The 21,079-nt window shown below is 39.2% G+C and overlaps 2 protein-coding genes across 32 annotated transcripts in view; one reads left to right on the top strand and one right to left on the bottom strand.

The window, feature by feature from the left end:
- VTI1A (vesicle transport through interaction with t-SNAREs 1A) overlaps positions 1-4,825 on the bottom strand; it is a 381,817-nt gene extending 376,992 nt beyond the window's left edge. For 10 of the 27 annotated variants that reach the window (XR_008707242.1, XR_008707243.1, XM_055560783.1 and 7 more), the window contains exon 1: positions 4,483-4,763. Coding sequence is in view for 25 of the 27 variants with exons in the window: in XM_055560783.1 (XP_055416758.1) it covers positions 4,483-4,576 (94 nt within the window). In the remaining 2 variants the exon portion in view is untranslated. Of the gene's footprint in view, positions 1-4,482 lie in introns of all 27 variants that reach the window. The other 17 variants (XM_055560795.1, XM_055560794.1, XM_055560792.1 and 14 more) reach the window with 10 other exon arrangements.
- A 186-nt stretch (positions 4,826-5,011) lies between these two features.
- On the top strand, positions 5,012-20,096 carry ZDHHC6 (zinc finger DHHC-type palmitoyltransferase 6). Of its 5 annotated transcripts, XM_055560765.1 has the most exons (12): positions 5,014-5,258; positions 6,007-6,157; positions 6,280-6,748; positions 7,412-7,503; positions 8,655-8,814; positions 10,364-10,525; positions 12,122-12,175; positions 16,181-16,348; positions 17,474-17,515; positions 18,223-18,368; positions 18,463-18,509; positions 19,488-20,096. In XM_055560765.1, exons 3-12 carry the CDS (start codon positions 6,482-6,484, stop codon positions 19,589-19,591), a joined length of 1,242 nt encoding a protein of 413 aa, XP_055416740.1. In that variant the 5' UTR covers positions 5,014-5,258; positions 6,007-6,157; positions 6,280-6,481; the 3' UTR covers positions 19,592-20,096. The 5 variants fall into 5 exon arrangements, with proteins under 5 accessions (XP_055416743.1, XP_055416740.1, XP_055416739.1 ...); XM_055560764.1 differs by lacking the exon at positions 6,007-6,157; XM_055560766.1 differs by lacking the exons at positions 5,014-5,258; positions 6,007-6,157 and adding an exon at positions 5,416-5,555.
- The last annotated feature ends 983 nt before the right edge of the window (positions 20,097-21,079 follow it).

The following is a 21,079-nucleotide window of genomic DNA, read 5'->3' as shown; positions in this document are numbered from 1 at the left end:
ATTCTCCTGGCAAGAATACTGGAGTGGGTTGCCGTTCGCTCCTCCAGGGTATCTTCCCAACCCAGGGACGGAACCTGTGTCTCCTGTATCTCCTGCATTGCAGGTGGATTCTTTACCCACTGAGCCACCTGGGTAGCCCAAGGCTATTACTCAGGTTAACTAAATCATTTAAGGGATTAGAATGTGGATATGCGTGAGTGTGCCTAACTCAAGTCCTACCCACCCTACTTCAACTCACTTTGCACCTGAGTTCCTGAATTAGGTCTGGAACCATCTCTTCAACTCTAATTTTATAGAACAAAAATATAATGCATACAAGTCACATAACAGAATTTTAAATTTTCTAGTAGCCACATTTCAAAAAGTTAAAAAAGAAAAAAACAGAAGAAATTCATTTAATATTTTTTTAATTTATTAATACTAAAAACATTGTCATTTCACTACAGGGCAACAGCTACATTTCAAGTGCTCAACAGTTACACATCATTACAGCTCCAGAACCACATGTATGTAAAGCAAACCACACTATTCATAAATAAAAGCAGACTTTTCTGAATTCTCTTATTACAATCACTTTGCAAAGGCAAGAGAGAATCATGGATGAATGTTACAGCTTCTTCCACACATGGCCATGTCTAGACAGTGCCCAAAAGCCTCCAGGGATGGGGCATAATCAATAGCTAGACTAAGCATTTCCTTCCAGAAAAGACACCTATCTCACCCCACCACTTCCACTGCTCTCCCTGACTTCCTCCCTGTTATCCTGAATTCAGAGTCCAATTCCAAGTTTGGATCCTAAAGTGCCCATCACACATCTCCCTTCAAATGCAGGTGCTCATCAAGAGAGATTCACTCTAGTCTAGCCCAGAAAGGAAACAAAATTGAGGCCAATGTTGCTTTAAGAGTTCAACTAATGTCACAAAGTCTGAGAAGCTAGGTGCTGACTAAGCCTACAGCTGTTGTCTTCACCACTGCAGTATCAGTAGTTGCTAACTTACCGTGCACTCGCTTAAGGGAGGAAAAGCTGTGCTAGGGTATTATATGCTTTCCCCTTCAAGGATCACAACTAGGTTGTGGCAATGGGGGTTTGCGTAACTCAGTGAAGTCATGAGCCAGGCCACACAGAGCCACACAAGATGGCTGGGTCACAGTGAAGAGTTGTGACAAAACATGGTCCACTGGAGGAGGAAATGGCAACCCATTCCAGTATTCTTGCCTCAAGAATCCCCTGAACAGTATGAAAAGGCAAAAAGATATGACACTGGAAAACAAGCCCTCCAGGTTGGAAGATTCAACATGCTACCGGGGAAGACTGAAGGGCGATTACTAACAGTTATGAGATGGTTAGACAGCATCACCAACTCAATAAGCAAACTCTGGTTGATAGTGGAGAACAGAAGAGCCTGGTGTGCTGCACTGCATGGGTTGCAAAGAGTAGCAACTCAGCAACTGAACAACAACAAAATCAGACTTTTACAACACTGTAAGGGTGAAACTATTATACACACACCCTGCCTCCAACACACACACACACATACACACGCTGAATTTTCCAGGTGGAGGAGGCAGACTTTGGCCAGGCAACATGCCCAAGTTGCACATCTAATAAGCAGCAGAGCTGGGATTCTAAACAGATCTGATGCCACCTGTGAACTGTAACCAAGTTACCATAATGCCTTTCTTGGTATTTCTGACTACAGCTACAAAATGATAGGCTTCACAACAGACCATTTTTCTCCCTGTACATGGTGAGATAAGCAACCAACTGCAAAGAAACCTTTTGTTTAAGATCCTTCAGGAAGCCTGCCTGATGGCATGGAATTCCCGCCTCTATAAAGTATCTCCCCCTCTTACAACACATCATCAGAGAAAGAGGAACATCACAATTAGTATTAGTGATGGTTTTCACTCATCCATTTTCCTGACTTTACTCCAGAATACAAATCATTAAAATCAAAGCTCAAATATAGTGCCATAAGAATATTACTTAAGAAGAGACTGATCTATCTTTTGGTCCACAGAGTAATCAAATTTCCTTTTGAAGTTCTAAAATATTTAATCTTTTCTATTCTCTTGGAAGTAACACTTTAACACATTGTACATGCACAGCAGAGAATGAAGTTAGTTGCAATCAATCCAGTTTACTCTAATTTCATTTCAGTAAGTTAATATTTCAGGGACTAAACTGCTTTGGCTGAAAATTTTGCTCCAATTTTTAACCTTCTTAAGTAATTTCTGGGTCAACCACCAATGATGCCAGGAAGAGATTATAATTATTTTTAATCATACTAGTTTTGCATGGTTGCACATAATCAATTTCTGTTGTCCACAGATATACATCTGAAATGCATAACTACAAAGATATATTTTTCATCTTTCCCTATTTATCAACAAGAAACAGATTATAAAATGAGCAAGTACAAATAATTATTAAGAGGGAAACCACAGTATTTTTAAGAATTACTAGCATTTAATTATTCAAGTTAGTAAGCATTTTTCCAGTGCCAGCTATAGTCTCCTTTCAATTCTCATGAAGCCGCTTCTTTGGACCTTACATTACACTGTAGCTGTAGAAATTCGAGGTCTTTATTTTTAAGTTACTTAATTCAAAGGTTTCTATGTGGTAAGAATGGTCACATTAAAATATAAAGGTAAGAAAACAACAACAACAACAACAACAATTGTAACAAATCTGTTTTCTTGGAATTGGCTGTTACAATTTTGCACCTAGGAACGACTTTGTTACTTTATAGCATAGCTTCTCAATACCAAAGCTATTAGCCCAAACAAAAAATGTTTCCTCAGCTATAATTCTGACAATTGAAAAACAGCAAAAATCCCACAGAAACCATGAATCCTGATATTCTGAGGTTCTGGGACTGAAGTCAAAGGAAGTAGGCTCCGACAATAATGACAACAAAAATCAAGATGATCTTGGGTGGTGGAGGAAAGCAGAACTGAAGAGAAGAGGCGAGGTGATGTATCATGAAGTGATGAGGCCATCGGCCACTTTCGCCACAACAATCTCCCAGGCAGCAGAGCTCCGTGGTATATGCTACCTTGGTTCTCTCCTCTTGTTCCCTCACTTGGACTCATACACCTCTTTAAGACATCATCCTCCACCTTCTCCAGAACTAACTGGGACTTCAGGAGATGAGTGGGGTGTAAGTTCAGAGATCCTGGCTTCAAGCAAATGTCCCTATTAATAGAAAATAGGTGTGGGGGGTGGGGAGAAAAATAAAGAAATAAAGGAAGAAAATTATTTATAAACACATAAGTTTGGGGAGAGGTGGGGAAAGGAACAGAGGAATTACAACTTAGGTCTACGAGAAATTATTGCTGGCATCAAGGACTGACTGACAAGGTGAAACAATGAAGTTGACTACCAGTTCACAGATAAACTTTACACCACAAAGTGAAGGTAGATGGTTCAATTTCCCTACCACAGCTAAGTCCCCGAATAGCAATCTTATTTGCAACTAAATACTCAAATTAAATCTGTATTGAGAGAAAACAAATCCTAAAACAATGTCCTACAGATGAAAATTACATGATATCATATTTGTGTATCTGTTCATTTCCTATCTGCTCATTTCCCTGAGCTCCTTCTAAGTAAATGCCAAGGAAATCAAAGATAGCTCCCACCTTCACATAGTTGACAGTCCAGCATTTAAAATAAGATGTGCTAAAACACAAAAATTCTTCTGAATGATAGCTGTGGGATTTTAAAAGTGAAAAAAATTATTTTGTACCATTTTTTACACATCGTTTCTCAAGAAGGATGAGAAAAAAATAAATGGGCTTGGTGCTATGAAAAATACTAATGATTACAGCAGCTAACATGAAAAAACGGACTTTAAATATGTTAAGTCATTTAATCTTCACATGAGAGATGCACAATTCTTTCCATTTTACCAAGAAATAAAAGTTGAAAGAGGTTAAGAAACTTGCCTATATACAACTTCTAAGTGGCAGGGCTGGGATTTGAATCCAGGCACCACTGCTCTTAACCCTGTTTTGCCGCCTATAGTAATAACATCGTTACTAACAAAACAACGTTGCTGTATGGTGCAGACTCATGACCTTGGTACGTTAATTCATTCTCGTTGAATACTCTCACATCTCTGTATTTCACAGACAAAAGTAACAGAAAACCCAACCAAAACGAAGACTCAGAGAAACGTTCCCAAGATTCAGAGAAACGTTCCCAAGGTTATACGAGTAAAAAGGTGGTGGAGTCCAGATAAGAACTCAAAAAAAAAAAAAAAAAAAAAGCTTCCGATTCCAAAGGCTCTGCACCCCACAACCCAGCTTGGATCCTCCCCTTACCCTCAACCCACTCAACCATTCCTCCCGGAGGCCCCGACACTGCTTCATCCTCCAGGCTCGCGCCTAAGAGACATTCAGGCAGAGTTCCATCGTCCACATCGGAGCCTCCCAACTCTCCAGGACACCCCCGCCCGGCCTAGGAAGCGCCCTTACCAGGTGGGAGTCGGGGGACCCTTGCAATCTTGTTGGTGATCTCTGCCGTGAGCACCGCGAAGTCCTGCTCGTAGCCTTCAAAGTCGGACGACATGGCGGGTTCCGGAGTGGCCGGCCCGGGTCGGAGCCTAGAACGGAGCTGAGGTCACGCGGGGCAAGAAAATCAGAGTGTAAGGACCCGGAAAGTTCCCTAGAGAGAGGAGCAGAGAACTGGGGACAGCTCCCAGGCCGACAGCTTCCTGGTTGTTCGTCGCGATCTTGATCCTCCGGAAGTTGGGCTGGGTGCGTGCTTCAGTTTCCGTTTAGGCTCCAAGATAAGAAGTTCTCCAAGGAAAACCCCTTCAATCAGTGTCCCCAAAAGCCTAAAAAAAAATTCGTGTTCTCAGGAATCACTGAAAAGCAGTTTTTTCCCTTCCCTCCGCGTTTTGGAAAGCGGTTCCGGTTCCCCAAGCTAGAAGCCAGAGGGACTTGCTTCCCGACGGAAGGTTGATACGGCGAACCTCCCGGAAGTGGCTGTCACGGAGACTGCGCACTGAGCCCGAGCGGGAGATCAGCTGCCAGGGCGCTGGCTGAGAGACGCGCGGGTCGTGGCTGGTCGCGCACCCCAGCTTCTAGCGCACAGAATTTACTTTGTACTTGGGTTGGGCGGGGGTACCCAGGACGGAGTTATCCGAGCGGGAGAGGGTCTGCTCCGGGTGAGCCCGAGCCGCGAAGTCTGCTCCGGGTGAGCCCAGAAATGCGATGGCCCAGGAGCGGACACTGAGGACAGGACCGAGGTGGGAGTCAAAGCAAGGGACGTGATTTTGCGATCATCGCCCCACCCTAATGGGGCCAGCATCTCCAGAAAGTCGAGACCAACCACCCCTTACCAAGATGTTCGTCCCCTGCGTGAGGATTTCTCAGTGCTGTGCTCCATAACACGAGAGGGAAACTGAGGCACGAGGCAGCGCGGCATCTCTTGAGTGGAAATCTTTGTTACTCTGGCGCTCAGATCTTCTTCGCTTGACTCACTCCAGTCCAGTCCTGAATAGCCTTCTACAGATCTTCTCGGCGCTCGCTGTCCTGCCTTCCCGGTCCCTTGCCTTTTTTTTTGTTTTTCCTTCCCTGAAATATTCTCATTCGTGCTTATTCTCATATACGCCTCCGGTCCTGAGTTCACACACACTTCTCTCTCCTCACCTCCTCTCCCCACTCCTCCCCTCCCCTCCTTGAGCTTTCATCCTCCGGTTTCTTTACTTCTAACACAAACAGACCTTAAATTAGCCTTTGAGGGGCAACCGCAGGCAAATGGTGTAGACCTTGTCTGGATCATACTGGATTTAATTCAAGAGTGGGTAGGAGGCAGTTTAGAACTCTGTAAAGGACGTTTGATGATTTGGCTTCTGTCGGATTCAGCTGTCACTCACTCAAGTGGTTTAATCGCTCAGCCTCTCTGAGCCATTTTCCTTTCAATGAAGAAGGAAACTGGATTAGGTCAACCATAAGGCCCTCCATCCCAGCTCTAAATTTTTTTGTTTCCTGCAGCCGTTCACTAAATATGCACAGACATAGTCCTCTGACAAGTTGGGAACAAAGGGAAAAAAAACAACCACTTAAGAATCATGGATCCAGTTTACTTGCCATTCAGAATTGACTAAAGTTTGGATAAGATGAAAATGGTTCTTTTTGATATTTGGTGAGATACTCATTTCATAGTAATGTACTTGTGAGCTGCTTCTATTTAGGCGATTATTGAAATTAACAAATACAGTAGATAGTAAAATGTCTTACGGAACCTTCTCATTTTGTTTTCTTTAGATTAAGTGTCAAGCCAAGGTACTGGATTCTCCTAGATAAAAAGTGTCTAGCAGTGAAAGTGGCGTAATCTGCATTAACATCCCACAGCGTGAAGACATGACAGTTAAGGAACATACACGGACTTGTGGCACGAGGAAATGTGTGCACAGAAAAAGGAAATCTGTAATTCTTTAAAAACTGAAAGACATTCTTCCTCACCAAAATGGGTACATTCTGCTCAGTTGTCAAGTTTGAAAATCTCCAAGAATTAAAGAGACTTTGTCACTGGGGTCCCATTATAGCCCTTGGTGTTATAGCAATATGTTCTACCATGGCCATGATTGACTCTGTGTTGTGGTATTGGCCCTTACATACCACTGGAGGAAGCGTGAATTTCATCATGTTGATTAACTGGACTGTCATGATTCTTTATAATTACTTCAATGCCATGTTTGTTGGTCCTGGCTTCGTCCCTCTGGGGTGGAAACCGGTAAGAAAAAGGTTTCTTAAAATGGTGAACCCTCATGATAATCATATATTTAGTTTTTTCCTTACCTGCCAACCAATAATATCAAACATAGCCTACTTTTTACTTTGGTGGAGACTAAGCATATTATTCCAATCACTGGCCATTTAGAGCTCAAAGAATTTTTTTCATACCTGCTTGAAAGTATTTCCCAAAGCAATTTCAATTAAAAAAAAAAAAATGGAGTGGTAGTAATGAGTACATGGTCATAAGTTTCTAGGAAACACTGTGTATCATGTACCTCATAATTCTACAGTGTGGTTTGGCACTGGGATTTTTTTTTTTCATGTAACATATTAACATCCCTCATAACTGAGAAAAATACTTTAGAAGCTCAGTTCTGTTCAGTTCAGTCGCTCAGTCGTGTCTGACTCTTTGCGAAGCTACTAGTTTATAAAGTATTTAGAAACAATGGACAGCTTATAACAAGCCAAGCCTTATGAATAAATACTGTAGTTTGATTTTCATTTATGGGAGATGGGGAAAAGATGGAATTTGAATTTTAGCTTGCATTTCCAGCCCTTCTTTTTGAGCTAAAATTTGTTTAAATAATGAATTTCTGATAACAGCAGTATCACTTTTCCAATTACCCAGAAATTTACATTTTGTTTATATTTCACTGCCAAGGAAAATTCTCAGGATAGTGTGTACCTCCAATATTGTAAAGTCTGCCAAGCATACAAGGCACCACGGTCACATCACTGCAGAAAGTGTAACAGGTACTGTCTGTCTTTACTATTTATTGAAGACTGATCAACTTGATTACTGGCCTTTTGTTATTCTTTCTTAGCATGTCAATCCTAGTTTTATTCCCTGCAAGGTGACTACTTTATAAACAATGATGTTAAAAATACTTGTGTCCATAATCTTCCTTTCAGATTGTCAATTCTGATAATGAAAGTTTCACTGTTTCTTCTTGCCATGACAGGAACAGGGTAAAACATTATACTTTAAGTTGTTTTCATAAATCAGGGTTAATTGTCGACTGACATGTTAACTAGCCTTAGAATTGTTCTGAGTCTAAATTATAAAGGAGACCTGCTTTTTCCATTATTCAGTTGAGTCACATTTATACTTACATAAATCTAATAAGTGAATCCAGGTGCCTATTATCACAAGTATTTAATATAAAAGCCTTAATTGGAAGAAAACAGAATCACTGTAAAAAATGTGAATTAAGCTATTGATAGAACCTTTGTAAATGAACATCTGTATCCACTGATAAATAAGAAATTTATGATGCTAATTCTGAGGTTTAGGGGGACCATTGGAGGGGCAAATAAAGTTTAGTTTGAGGCAAGAAAATTTTCTTCTAACAACCTCAAGGAAAGGAAACAGAGTAAGACTTCACTTACTAAACCACATCTTACATTCCAGAATTAGCTTGCTTAGCTCGGAGACGCCACATGTAAAGGATAAGAACATAAAGGAAGGAAGTTACAAGCGTCTGCCAGGCCCCATCAGCCCCAGTGGAGATTTAGAAGTGATTTTGTTCAGTCTCTGTTGTTTTCCACTCCAGTCACTTCAGAGCAAGAGGAAAATCAGGAACCATGCTTATTTCTTTATAATGAACCTTTCAGTGGGCCTCCTGACTTCTTGAAACATACTTACTTGTAGCAGATGTCTGTTTCCTCAGAAGCCTTTACAAAGCCTGCCCTTTCTTTGGCTGTTTAAAATTTAAAAGAAGTCACTGGTTCAAAGTTGTTTAAAAACTCATAAAGATTTTTCTTTTTGTTCTATAAAGTATTATTCCTCTGTGACTCATGCATGGACATGCTAGATTCCTGTGTGCTTGATCTTTTGAAAACCAAAGTTATTTCAAGTAGACAGGATTTTCTGCCTCATGTTTTCTATAAATTTTTCCCGTTAGATGTGTGATGAAGATGGACCATCACTGCCCTTGGATCAACAACTGCTGCGGCTATCAGAATCATGCTTCCTTCACGCTGTTCCTCCTTTTAGCACCACTGGGCTGTATTCACGCTGCCTTTATTTTTGTTATGACAATGTATACGCAGCTTTATAATCGGGTAAGTGAAAACGTTTGTTTATCAAATCATGAGAGATTAAATAGTAGTTATCAAGATTCTTTAAGAAGTCCCTTTTGGAAATAGGTGTTCTCCAGTTTAGGTGGGGAAATAGAACTTTGTTTTACCTTTACAGGGATTCCTTTTTTAAAAAAGCTTTAAAACGGTTTTTAAGATGAGGAAAGATTATTTTGTATATGCTATCTGGAAACTCACCGTATATGCTGTAGTTGAAGTTTTACTATGTATAACTTATTGGACTTCAATAAGCTATGGTAGAAAATAGAGGAAAAAGCAGAAAAGTGGGAAGAAAAAGACAAGTGCTCTCTGTTTGCGTTCGATCCTGTGGCCACTTGCAGTTCTTTTGTTCATTTCTAAATCCAGTGCTCTGGAACATGGCTCACACAGCAAGTGCACGTTCTTAAATATCGTACGACTAATTGAGTTGATTTATGAGCACGTGGTTATGAGATAAAGTTTGGTGGTCACAAATTCAGGTCCTTAAGCATGCCTGGCTGAGAAGGCAATGGCACCCCACTCCAGTACTCTTGCCTGGAAAATCCCATGGACGGAGGAGCCTGGTAGGCTGTAGTCCATGGGGTCGCTAGGAGTCGGACACGACTGTGCGACTTCACTTTCACTTTTCACTTTCATGCATTGGAGAAGGAAATGGCAACCCACTCCAGTGTTCTTGCCTGGAGAATCCCAGGGACGGGGGAGCCTGGTGGGCTGCCATCTATGGGGTCGCACAGAGTCAGACACAACTGAAGCGACTTAGCAGCAGCAGCAAACATGCCTGGAGGGTAAATGAGGGACCCAGGCCTAATGGGAACCTGGAAAACACATGCCTTTCACACAGAGGACAACCCGTATTTTACTTCAGCCATTTATTGATGTTTGGAAATCCAGCCTGGCAATGCCAGATCATCTGGTTTTTCAAGAAGAATCTGAAAACCCAGACTTTCTATGTGCAATCTGATTTCTAAAACACTAAATTTCTAGATGTTGGTACCTAACTCTGAGTATTTAAAACATTTTTCAGGCCAGCCAGTGCACATTAGCAGGACGTGTTTTGACCTACATGTTACTAGTTCTTAAACCTCTGGTTGTGGAACAAGAGGGAAGAAACCACTGAATCTTAGGCTATCTTTGTCACTATGGAAGAGCACTGTAAATACAGGAAAGCGAGGAGAAGCCGGGAGACAGTTACAACTTAGATTTGTGTCCACTGTCATTCATCCCCAGTAATGCGTGTGCAGTCTACCTAATGCTTGCTTTTTTTTTTTAATTACAAACATCTATTCGATGTACCTAATGCTTTCTGAGGAAACAATGACAAACAAAAAACATTTGACAGTACCAAAGAGGATATCGTGCATGTCACTATGAGTTCAAGCCACAGAATTAACTAGAAAACAGTTATGTTTGCTTTGGCCACAGTAGCACGTTGTCATTTGCTGATCTTCTTGATCAAGTGGTTTTAAGTGGTACAGTAGAGTCTAACCATTTACGACAACCAAGTATTTCTTGTGGGTGGTGTTGTCGTTCGCAGCTCTCCTTTGGGTGGAACACGGTCAAGATTGATATGAGTGCAGCCCGGAGAGACCCTCTTCCGATTATTCCTTTTGGATTAGCTGCATTTGCTGCCACCTTGTTTGCCTTGGGATTAGCTTTAGGAACAACCATAGCTGTTGGGATGTTGTTTTTTATCCAGGTAAGCTCCTCCATTACCTCGAGCTAACACTGTCAAGTAATTGGGGCCGCTTGTAATGAGAAGGAGAAAAAAGCTGCATTTAAGAATGCCGTGTGAAATGGAGATTATTGTTACTTTTTCCACCTAGGTGATGAATTTTATCTTCTGCTGGTCAGATAATTTCCAAGTGACTTTGCCAGCATTTCTTGGTAATGATTTAATTTAAAAAATCCTAAGTTGGAGTTACACAGCATTTTATCCTTGAGAAAGCTCTTCTCACAGTCTCTCTTGATGTTCACATCAACCCCAAAAGTCGAAGAGGAGTATTATTTTCCCTTCCTTGCAGATGAGTAATTGAGTCACAAGGAGGTTAAGTGGCATACCCAATATCATCCATTCATGCATTCAGTAAACATAATTATTAATGTTATTTTATAATCACATATATTAATCAAAAGCGTAATAACAGCTAACGTTTATGGAGCACTATTTTAGGCCTTTTACATATGTTAGCTCATTTAATCTCCATAACAACCCTATGATATTGGTGCTACTTAATGTCTGCTCTATGATGAATCACTCTGCTAATTTCTGAGTCTACAATAATGAGAATGAAGAGGATCCTGCCATTAAATCAGGGTCATGTGTATATCATAGATTTATGTACAAAGTGATGCTGTGAGAGCCCAGAGAAGGAGGATGTGACCCTGAAGGGATCAAAAAATAGTTCTTATGACTCACTGCATTTGTTTCATTAGTGTATTCATTCACTGAAGGCCTACCATGAACCAGCTACTGTGCTAGGCCCTTGGAATATGGAAAAGACTCCCAGTCCAGGGTTGCTCTTACCGTGTCACACTGTCTCCATGAAGACACAGCCAGACATCAGAGAATTGCAGAACTCGTAGAATTAGAAATGCTGCGCTAGCAGGCCCTGATGCATTACCCAACCCTTTTTGAACTCTTAGTTTTAAAATAACCTGGTTTGGGTTATATTTTATATTTTTTACTAGTCTGGAATCAAATTCTTTGAAAAATTTTCCCCAATGCGTATAATTAAGAATCATATTAGAAATAAACTAAAGTCATGTGGTGTAAAAACCTACATAAATGGAATTGTCATTTCTAGGAAAATCAAAAATAGAATCAAGACTGAATGTACTCAAGTTTTTAAGGCAAACAGACTGTCTAGGTTGACTGTAATGAGTCACTGTTACTTGTGATAAATAGGCTAATCATGCATTTAAGATTTATTTAAAATAGTGATAAAATTTTAATGGCAAAATATGTTAATGCTGATTGAGTGGATTGTATCATAATTTATTAATACTCTGGAAAACTTATTCAGAAGGTAGTACTTAAAGCATGATTTTCATTTAAGCCATAGATTCAGATTTGATTGTGGATTGATGTAGTCATGTGAAGATATAGTCCAGTGGTTTAGAGTCAGATGAACCACGTGCTCTTTTATTTAATCTCTATTGTCCTGATACCTTCATCTATGGAATGGAGCCATAAAAACTGTCTCATAGGGGTAGTGTAAAGATGATAATCTTTTTTTTTTTAAGATGATAATCTTAAATGAACCAGTAACATTTAAAATTTTACTATTTCCAGATGAAAATAATTCTCAGAAACAAAACTTCTATTGAATCATGGATTGAAGAGAAGGTAAATTTTAGAGTTATTTTCTTAATTTTGATAAAGTACTGATTAACTAATAGATCAGATTAACTAGTAAATGCCCCCAAATGAAAGCTTGACTACCAAATGGCTTCCTTATGTCATTTGCATGCCGCGTGGAGGGTGATTATAGGAACCGATTGATTTATTCCTGGTTCAATAAGACTCCCACAGAACCATCTCACACTGAATTGTTCTAAGTCACACATGAAGCTATTTGGCCATACTCTCTCAGACTGGAGGAGAAGGCAGTCCATTGGGATGGGAGCTTCTGTCCTACCAAGGTGCCGTCACATAGGCTTTACACATCAGATAGAGCTTAGAACATTTACCTTGTCACAAACCTCACAACCTCCAATACATACTTCACACTGTCCATTGTGATTCTGATGTTAAAATATGCCCCGCTTCCTATTTAAAACTTGTCAGAGCCTTTCCATCCCTGTAGCTTATTGGAGTTGTAAACCCAGTGCACTGCAGCCCCAGCAGATAACCTAGAGGAGTGGAGCCAGCCTGTGCTCCAGAGCTGTCCAGCAGACCAAGCTCATCATGGCCACAGAGAAATCCTCACCTAGTATTGTGAGATCATGTAATTGTTTTTTCCAAGAACAACCAGAGATCTGGATTTTTATGTTACCTTCTTTGTTTTTAAGCATTGAGAAGCAATTCAAATTAAGAGCAAAATAAACAGAAAATCTTCATGGGCCAAAGAAAACACACCTATAGGACATATTTAGCCCCCTAGCAGCCAGTTGGTGAGTTTTAATTTATATCAGCAGCTCTCAAACTTCAGTCTTGGGACCTTTTTTTGTTCGCTGTTTAGTGACTAATTCGTGCCCAGCTCTTTTGCGACCTCATGGACTGTAGCCCTCTAGGCTTCTGTGTCTGTGGGATTTCTCAGGCAAGAATACTGGAGTGGGTTGCTATTTCCTTCTCCAGGGGATCTTCCTGACCCTGGGTTGGAACCCACATCTTCTGCATTGATAGGCAGATTCTCTGCCACTGAACCATCAGGGAAGCCCCTCAGGACCTTTTACATTCTCAAAAATTGTTAAGTACACTAAAGAGCTTTTGTTAATTATACTATTGAGTATTATATCTATTGACATTTGCCATATTTTCTGAGAAAACCTTTGAATATTATTTCATTTAAAAATAACAATAATAAATCCATTATATGTTAATAAAATAACATTTCTGGAAAAATAATTAAATTTTCCAAAATAAACAGAATAGGGAGAGTGGCATTGTTTTATGTTTTTACAAATTTCTTTAATATCTGACTCAACAGAAGACAGTTGGATTCTCACATCTAGTTTTGCGTTCAGTCTATTGAGATATGTTTCTTTGATTGAAGTATTTGAAGAAAATTCAGCCTCAAACAGATAAGTAGGTAGAAAAAGGGGTATTTTAACATGCCTTTTAGATAACAGTGGACATTCTTTGGTAGTAACAATACATTATAACTTGACAAGTGCTAGTTGGTAAGAGGTTAGTTGCATGTGAGATCTAAAATTACATCAATCAATTTTTTGCATTCTTTTGTATTCAAATCCATCAATCTGTCTTGCTCTTTGAATGGATCTTTTACCCATATAGGGCATCAGGCATTGGTCTTTTGGAACACACTGGTTTACAGATACACAGATTTTTAGAATGTTGATACAGTTCATTATTCACGATGTAAATCCGTTCGTATCACTACCAGTTTTATGGGGAAAATCTTTAAATATTGGAAAGCCGTCAAGCTCATAGTGGTGATGTAAACTTTCCAAATTCTAATTTTCATTTGAAAGCCTTACATTTTTCACTAGCAACAAATAGTTGTTTATATGAAGTAATAACCTGACTTTGTTCATTTTCGAGAAGACATCCACTAAATACTGAAGTCTGAACAACTTTGGTTTGTCTGTTACATTACTTATTCTTTCAAACAAAAATAGCACTTCATGAAAAAAGCTGCTGCATAGCTTTAGTTGGCTCACAGCTCAGACAGGTGTTTTCCTTGAGATAAGCATTTTGTAATGCTTTATGTGTATTTCCTGTGTTGTCACACAGAATATTAAAAAGACATCTACTTGAGGGCTGAGATTTAATAAAAATAATTTTTATTCATCAAGACATTTTTATGTAAAACTGGGCTTTTTGTTGGTTTGGTTTGGTTTGAATTGAGCGTGTAGCAGTGAAGAATATAACAGCTTGGTGCCACTGTCTTGACGCCAACATAAGATGCCAGCAATTTCACCCACCGTTGCAAATGTCAACACCATGGAAGAAGGCAAGAATGTCTTAGTATTATTATCAAAGTTGTCTGACTTTGTACAACCCCAAGAAAAGGTCTTGGGGACTGAAGGAGATGCACAAAGCATACTTTGAGAACCACGGATATACAAGTTTAAGTCCAAGCTCCTTAGCTTATGCGTACTAAAACCTTTCATGTCTTCCCCTTACCTGCTTCTCCAGTTCATTTCCACCCCTCCCCATCCCATTCATACTCCATACCAGCTAATACCAAATAGTTTACACATCTTATGCTTCTGTATTTTTCCACATGTTGCTCGCTCTGCCTAGAATATTCTTCCTAGCTCTTTTTTCCTTATTTCTTGCCCCTCGAGACTTGGTTCAGCTGTCAGTTCCTCCGAGGAACCTTCCTTGACTCTCCCTAGACCAAGTGAAGTACTTTTCTTCCCTTTTCCCATGGCACCTGTTGCACGCCTCTGTCAGTTTTTAACACATACTGTGCACGGAGTTCCCTCTTCACTGTGTGCTTCTCTCAGACAGACTCCATGCCTTTGTTGTTTTTGTAAACTGCTCTCATCCTTAGCACTTTGTCTTTTTTAATATTCTAGGTCTCTGTTCTCTGAGGCTCTTAATCCATTTTAAGATGCTGAAGTTTTTGTTTATAAGAAGGGAAAAGAAGTTACTCATTATCAGGGTGGGGATGGACTTACATGTTTTCATGTTACAGCTTGACAATTCTTGTAATTGAATTATTATCAGTATCACTTTATAAGTAACTGCAAGAAGCTTTTCTCTAAAATACTATCTGATGATAATAAAATATTTCAAGGTATAATCTCTAGTTAGCATAACATTGACATTAGATTCACTGTTTTTTTGCCAATGACCAAGGTTATCTGTAAAGTGCCACACTAAATCTAGAAGTTATTTAAAACCTGGCACTATGTTGCTCGATAGAAATCAAATAAATGATTCTATTAAGTTAAAGAAAATGGGTCAAAATGACCATATTTTATTACACAATAACTATCAACTGGGTTTGTATGCTCATTGTAGGAATAAACAATGTATCTTTATACCACTAGGTGTCAGTAGAAATTCAGAAATCCTAAGGCAGTTTATTCCCTTAGGTAAAAGAGGACAATTTAAATGCCTAGAATATAATTTATGAAACTTGGATATATATATGCATAAAATGTGTAGATAAATGCCTATATAAGTATGCAGACATATGTAATGGTATGTAAAACTGAAAGATTGCTCACACTTAACCTGCTAACTTTAAAAAAACAATAATTTTCATAAAATGACTCACCTGTCACACCTTTCCTGGCCATTCCTACAAGTTCCTTCCAGCCTGAATAAACCCTTGTTTTCTCTTAAATCTTTTTGTTAACATCTGTTCTTTATACCTGGATCCTTTTGTTCTACTGAACAAGTAGGACATTGAGGATTTTTTATATATGAAATAAAGTTACTAACTTTTAATAAGCATTTTTGAATGCTTAAATTCAGTCTTATTTAGACTTATTCATACATTTTGTGGATGATCCTATACGAGGTTGGTGTTTGTGTGTCAAGTTCTTCCTATATTGTGATGTGTTTATTACTCCTGTGTATTCTGATGTTATAACAAGGAGGAAGTATTTCTAGAAGTGATACAAATTTGAGGAATAACTGTTCTCAATTGTCTATTGCCAAAAGCCATTAAAGGCAGATGTCTCTGCCATCTTACCTCTTTGTTACCCACAGGCTAAAGATCGAATTCAGTATTATCAACTAGATGAAGTCTTTGTTTTTCCTTATGATATGGGAAGTAGATGGAAGAACTTCAAACAAGTATTCACATGGTCAGGGGTCCCTGAAGGAGATGGACTGGATTGGCCAATAAGAGAAGGCTGTCACCCGTACAGCTTAACAGTGAGTGTTTTGTTCAAATAGTCTTCCTTTTTACCCCACCTTCTTCCTCTTCTCCTTAACTCTGATGGCATTTTATAGTAAAATAAGTCATAAGAATTGTTTCAGCATGTCAAAATGAATCTAAGTGAATTCTCAAGCACTCCTTGTATCATGAAGAGGAAGAAGAAGTCGCTCAGTCGTGTCTGACCTCCTTCAATTTAAATCTCTTATTGCGCCATACTTGTGAGATAAAGTCTTGATTCCTTACCTTGGATTTATAAAACCCAGCCAAAAGCTACCTTTCGCCTACATCCTTTTCATGCTATTCATGGGGTTCTCAAGGCAAGAATGCTGAAGTGGTTTGCCTTTCCCTTCACTGGACCACATTTTGTCAGACCACCTACATCCTGGAGGGAATTAGCCTTTCCAATCAGCCTAGACCACTCAGCAAATCCCTGATACAATTCTCCCCCCACAGTTTTTTCTACACTATATGACCTCCTCTTTATCAGAAATTACTCAGATCAGCTCCAGTCCCCCCGCCCCCATCTAGACTCATCTGGATTTGGTACCTAATCATATACTAGTTATATGAGCACATGAGGTCTCAATTTTAATCCTTGTATCTTTAACTTAACTTGGCAAGATTCTAAGCGGAGATTATTTCCCCTTATCTAGTTTAGTGTCATTTAGTAAGTTGTAGCTGAATAAGTGGAAAAGAGGAGTCGAAATGACAACTTTTAATCAAGACTCATTGTTGATGAACTTTGCAGTCTCTGTGAAGACTCTGAGTCTCTAGACTGCTTCATCTTAAGGGACTAGCCTGCAAGCCCCTGGAGGGCAGAGAGCACATCTCCTTGATTGCTGGGCCACAGAGAGTGCTCTGTGATTATACACAGATAAAGACATTGGAGAGGGAACATTGAGAAGAAAGTCCCACTTCAGTGCTGGTTTTTAGTCACAGAGCCTTCTTCCCATGCTTTAAAAAAAAAAAAAAAAAAAAAGTGTAGCCTTTAAATTGTAGCAATTTGAAATGTTGGAATATTGGGAGTTTGTCATGTCACTCTGATACAGTGAATGAGGAAAGCCTGTTTTTCAGTGTTGAGATATGAGACTTCATTTTTTCTTTTTATATCTTCCAAACAGATAGAACAGTTGAAACAAAAAGCAGATAAAAGAGTCAGAAGTGTAAGTAATTCTTTTGCAGTGATACTAATTTCTTTTCCTTTGTCAGGCTCAGCACTTCCATATAGCTTTTAAAATTGCCTCTAAGTAAAAAACCAACTGTTGGCTTTTATTAAATAATATTTCTTAATACATTTGTTGAACTTTGATGCATTTTACTTTTGTTTTCATTCAGATAGTTTGGACTGGAGGTTTGGAGGGAATTCAGTCAATTTCTATTGTCAAAAGATAATTATCCTCAATATAGTTCCCCAGTGGGAAACTTGTCCTTAAAGTGATGCTGAACAATTAATTCAGTGGCCACAAGCTACATGTGGTTATTTAAATTTAAATTAATTTAAATTAAATTCAAATTTAAATTCCTTGGTTGCACCAGCCACATTAAAAATGTTCAGTATCTACTTGTGGCTAGGGAATACCACACTGTATACCACAAGTATAAAACATCTCCACCATTGCAGAAAGTTCCATTGGTCAGCACTGCTTCTAAAATTTTATTCTTAGCCATGTGCTTGAAATGAAGGGTAAGAAAAGCCTGGGAATTAGAAGCATCAATTAATTACCTTCTTATAAGGGAACTGGGTAGATAGCAAACCAGAAGGGAAAGACTTGTTGCCTGATATTCTGGGTCTACCTTTAGCAGTTTACATTCAAGGTTAAAAAACTTCATACGTGGGTTAATATTAAATTGTTCTACTCACTGATGACAGGTCCGGTATAAAGTGATAGAAGATTATAGTGGTACCTGCTGTCCTTTGAATAGAGGAATCAAAACATTCTTCACGAGCCCCTGCACTGAAGAGCCTCGGATAAGGCTACAGAAAGGGGAGTTCATCTTAGCTACAAGAGGGTTACGGTAAGTAATGGAAAGTACTGAATTTCTTCTTGAATAATGAAATTGGCATCTAGCCTAAAAAGAAAAGTTAATTTTAATCTTTTAAATATTTCAGATACTGGTTGTATGGAGACAAAATTCTTGATGATTCCGTTTTAGAAGGTATGGACATGAAAGCGAGTGTTTAAAGGCTAAGACTGCCAGCAACAACTGCAAATTTTACAAGAATAACTTTTGTAAACAGTCACATGCATTAGGGGAACGATAGGAAGATACTCATTAAGCAGCAAAAAGAAGGTCCATGTATTACTTCTCCATAGCACTTGTATTTATCAGGTCTTTGCAGTGATTAGTGAACATTGGATCCCATACTTAAATATGCAGCACACACTTGTGGAAATGCTTCATTTGTGGTATTCAGTCCCCAGCAGCCCTCTGAGGTCCATGCTGTTATTGACATTTTGGTGAGGGAACTGAAATGTGGGGAAGCTTAGCAGCGTGCCCAAGGCCACACTAAATGCAGGAGGAGCCAAGACTCCAGCCCACACACTCTGGCTCAGAGCCTGTGACTAAGCTGCTATGCTATACATGCACCCATTGAGTGAATCATTCTATTATGATAAAAACTAGTGAATTGAAACATTCCATGTCTTTGATTTTTTTTTTTTAATTTACTTTTAAGAATTATTTCTTTAAAGATTAACCTAGGATGCTCTTTTGAAAACACTGGGTTAATCATAAATTAGCCCATGTGATAGGTTATGCAAGCTTGATATAGAAGTGCACGTGTTAAAAAAGAAATCTAAAAAGCATGCCTCCAGGGAGCTAGGTCCCTAGACAGATGAAGTGTTACGGTCTGTCAGACTCCCTCCCAGCCACACACGTGTGCCTGAGCACCAGGTCCCCCCACTCCACTGGAGCGCTCCCGGATGATGGAACTTGGGAAATACCCATTTTCTAGCTCGTTAGGAATGCATATATTTTGAATTTTTATTTAGTTAGTTAATTTTAGCCTCAAGTTGTGCTAATTGAAATTGGGGGGTAATTAAAAGCTTATCAGTTTGAAGTAACAGGATTTACAAGTCTCACAGATGTCATTTTGGTATATCTATTTCATATCAATTTCATTTTCTCCCTCAGGTGTTTCAAGAATAAGAGGATGGTTCCCTAGAAACTGTGTAGAAAAGTGCCCCTGTGACGCCGAAACAGATCAAGCCCCAGAGGGCGAGAAGAAAAATAGATAGCCGCTTTTGAAGTAAAATTCCTCTCAGTCCGCTCCATTACTTGAAAACTGTACATATTACTAAAGAATTATGCAATGAGCCTACTCTGGTTAAGGTGTTCTTTTCCTCAAAGGTGCCCTAGTGCCATGATCTAAATATTTTTATTACCACTTTGAAATGGAGAAGCCATTCTGCACATGCCTTTGAATCCCTGCACCTCTCTGCCACCTCTCCCCTCCCCAAAAGGAAACACACTTCACCCAAGTGAGTTGATTGCATTTTCTCTAGGATTTTGTGTGCGCTGCACACGGTGGACCTGACCTGCAGATAGAGCCCCCCCCCCCCCCCAACCAGGAGCATCTGCATGCGATGCTTTATCCTCTGTCCCCCTTGCCGAATTTCTGATATTCTAGATACTATAGAATTTAATTTGTCAGATTCAGTGTAAGCTCCGATTTTATTACCCGTCTTTTAATAATGATAATTTTGTCAAATCAAATAAAGATCAATGGCTGTTCTGTATAAATCATAGTTTTTACTTCAGGCATCTTTCTTTTTGCTGACTAAAAAGGAGTGTTATTTCCTTATGGAAAAACTGGTGCTTTACTGCCTTTGGAAAATCGACATCTTTAATCATGAGTCTTAAGACATATATATTTGCCTCAAATAAATACTCAATTAATGGCATATTGAGATCATAGTATTCTAGTAGACTTCTTTTTTAATTATAGTTGATTGACAGTGTTACAGGTGTATAGCAATGATCCAGGTATGTATACACACACACATGTATTCTTTTTCAGATTCTTTTCCATTATAGGTTATAACAAGATCTTGCATATAGTTCTCTGTGGTGTACAAACAGTAGGTTCTCACTTATCTGTTTTATATACAGTAGTGTGTATCTATGCGTGTTTGTGGCAACCTCTTTTGTGACCCAATGTACTGTAGCTTACCAGACTCCACTGTCTGTGGGATTCTCCAAGCCAGAATATTGGAGTGGGTTCCCATGCCCTTCTCCAGGGGATCTCCCTGACCCAGGAATCCAACCCATGTCTCTTGCATTATACGTGGATTCTTTACTGCTGAACCAGCAGGGACGCCCTAGTGTATGTCTGTAACATCTCCCATATCTCTCTTTATCCCTCCCTGCCTCTTTTCCTCTTTGGTCACCATAAGTTTGTTTTCTATGTGTGTGAGTCTATTTCTGTTTTGTAAATAAGTTCGTTTGTATCATTTTTAGATTCCATATGTAAGTAATATCATGTAATGTTTATCATTCTCTATCTGACTTACTTCACTTATATGACAATCTCTAGGTCCCTCCATGTTGCTGCAGATGGCATTATTTCAGTCTTCTTATGGCTGGGTAATACTCCACTATTTATTCCACATCTGTACCCATTCATGGACATTTAGCTTGCTTCTGTGTTTTGGCTGTTGTAAATAGTGGTGCTATGAGCATGGGGATGCATGTATCTTTTCAAATTAGAGTTTTCAACTTTTGCA

This window comes from Bubalus kerabau, chromosome 22 (assembly GCF_029407905.1).
Source record: "Bubalus kerabau isolate K-KA32 ecotype Philippines breed swamp buffalo chromosome 22, PCC_UOA_SB_1v2, whole genome shotgun sequence".
NCBI lineage: Eukaryota > Metazoa > Chordata > Mammalia > Artiodactyla > Bovidae > Bubalus > Bubalus kerabau.
The sequence above is the reverse complement of the archived record's forward strand: the minus strand, read 5'-3'. Positions and strand labels throughout refer to the sequence as shown.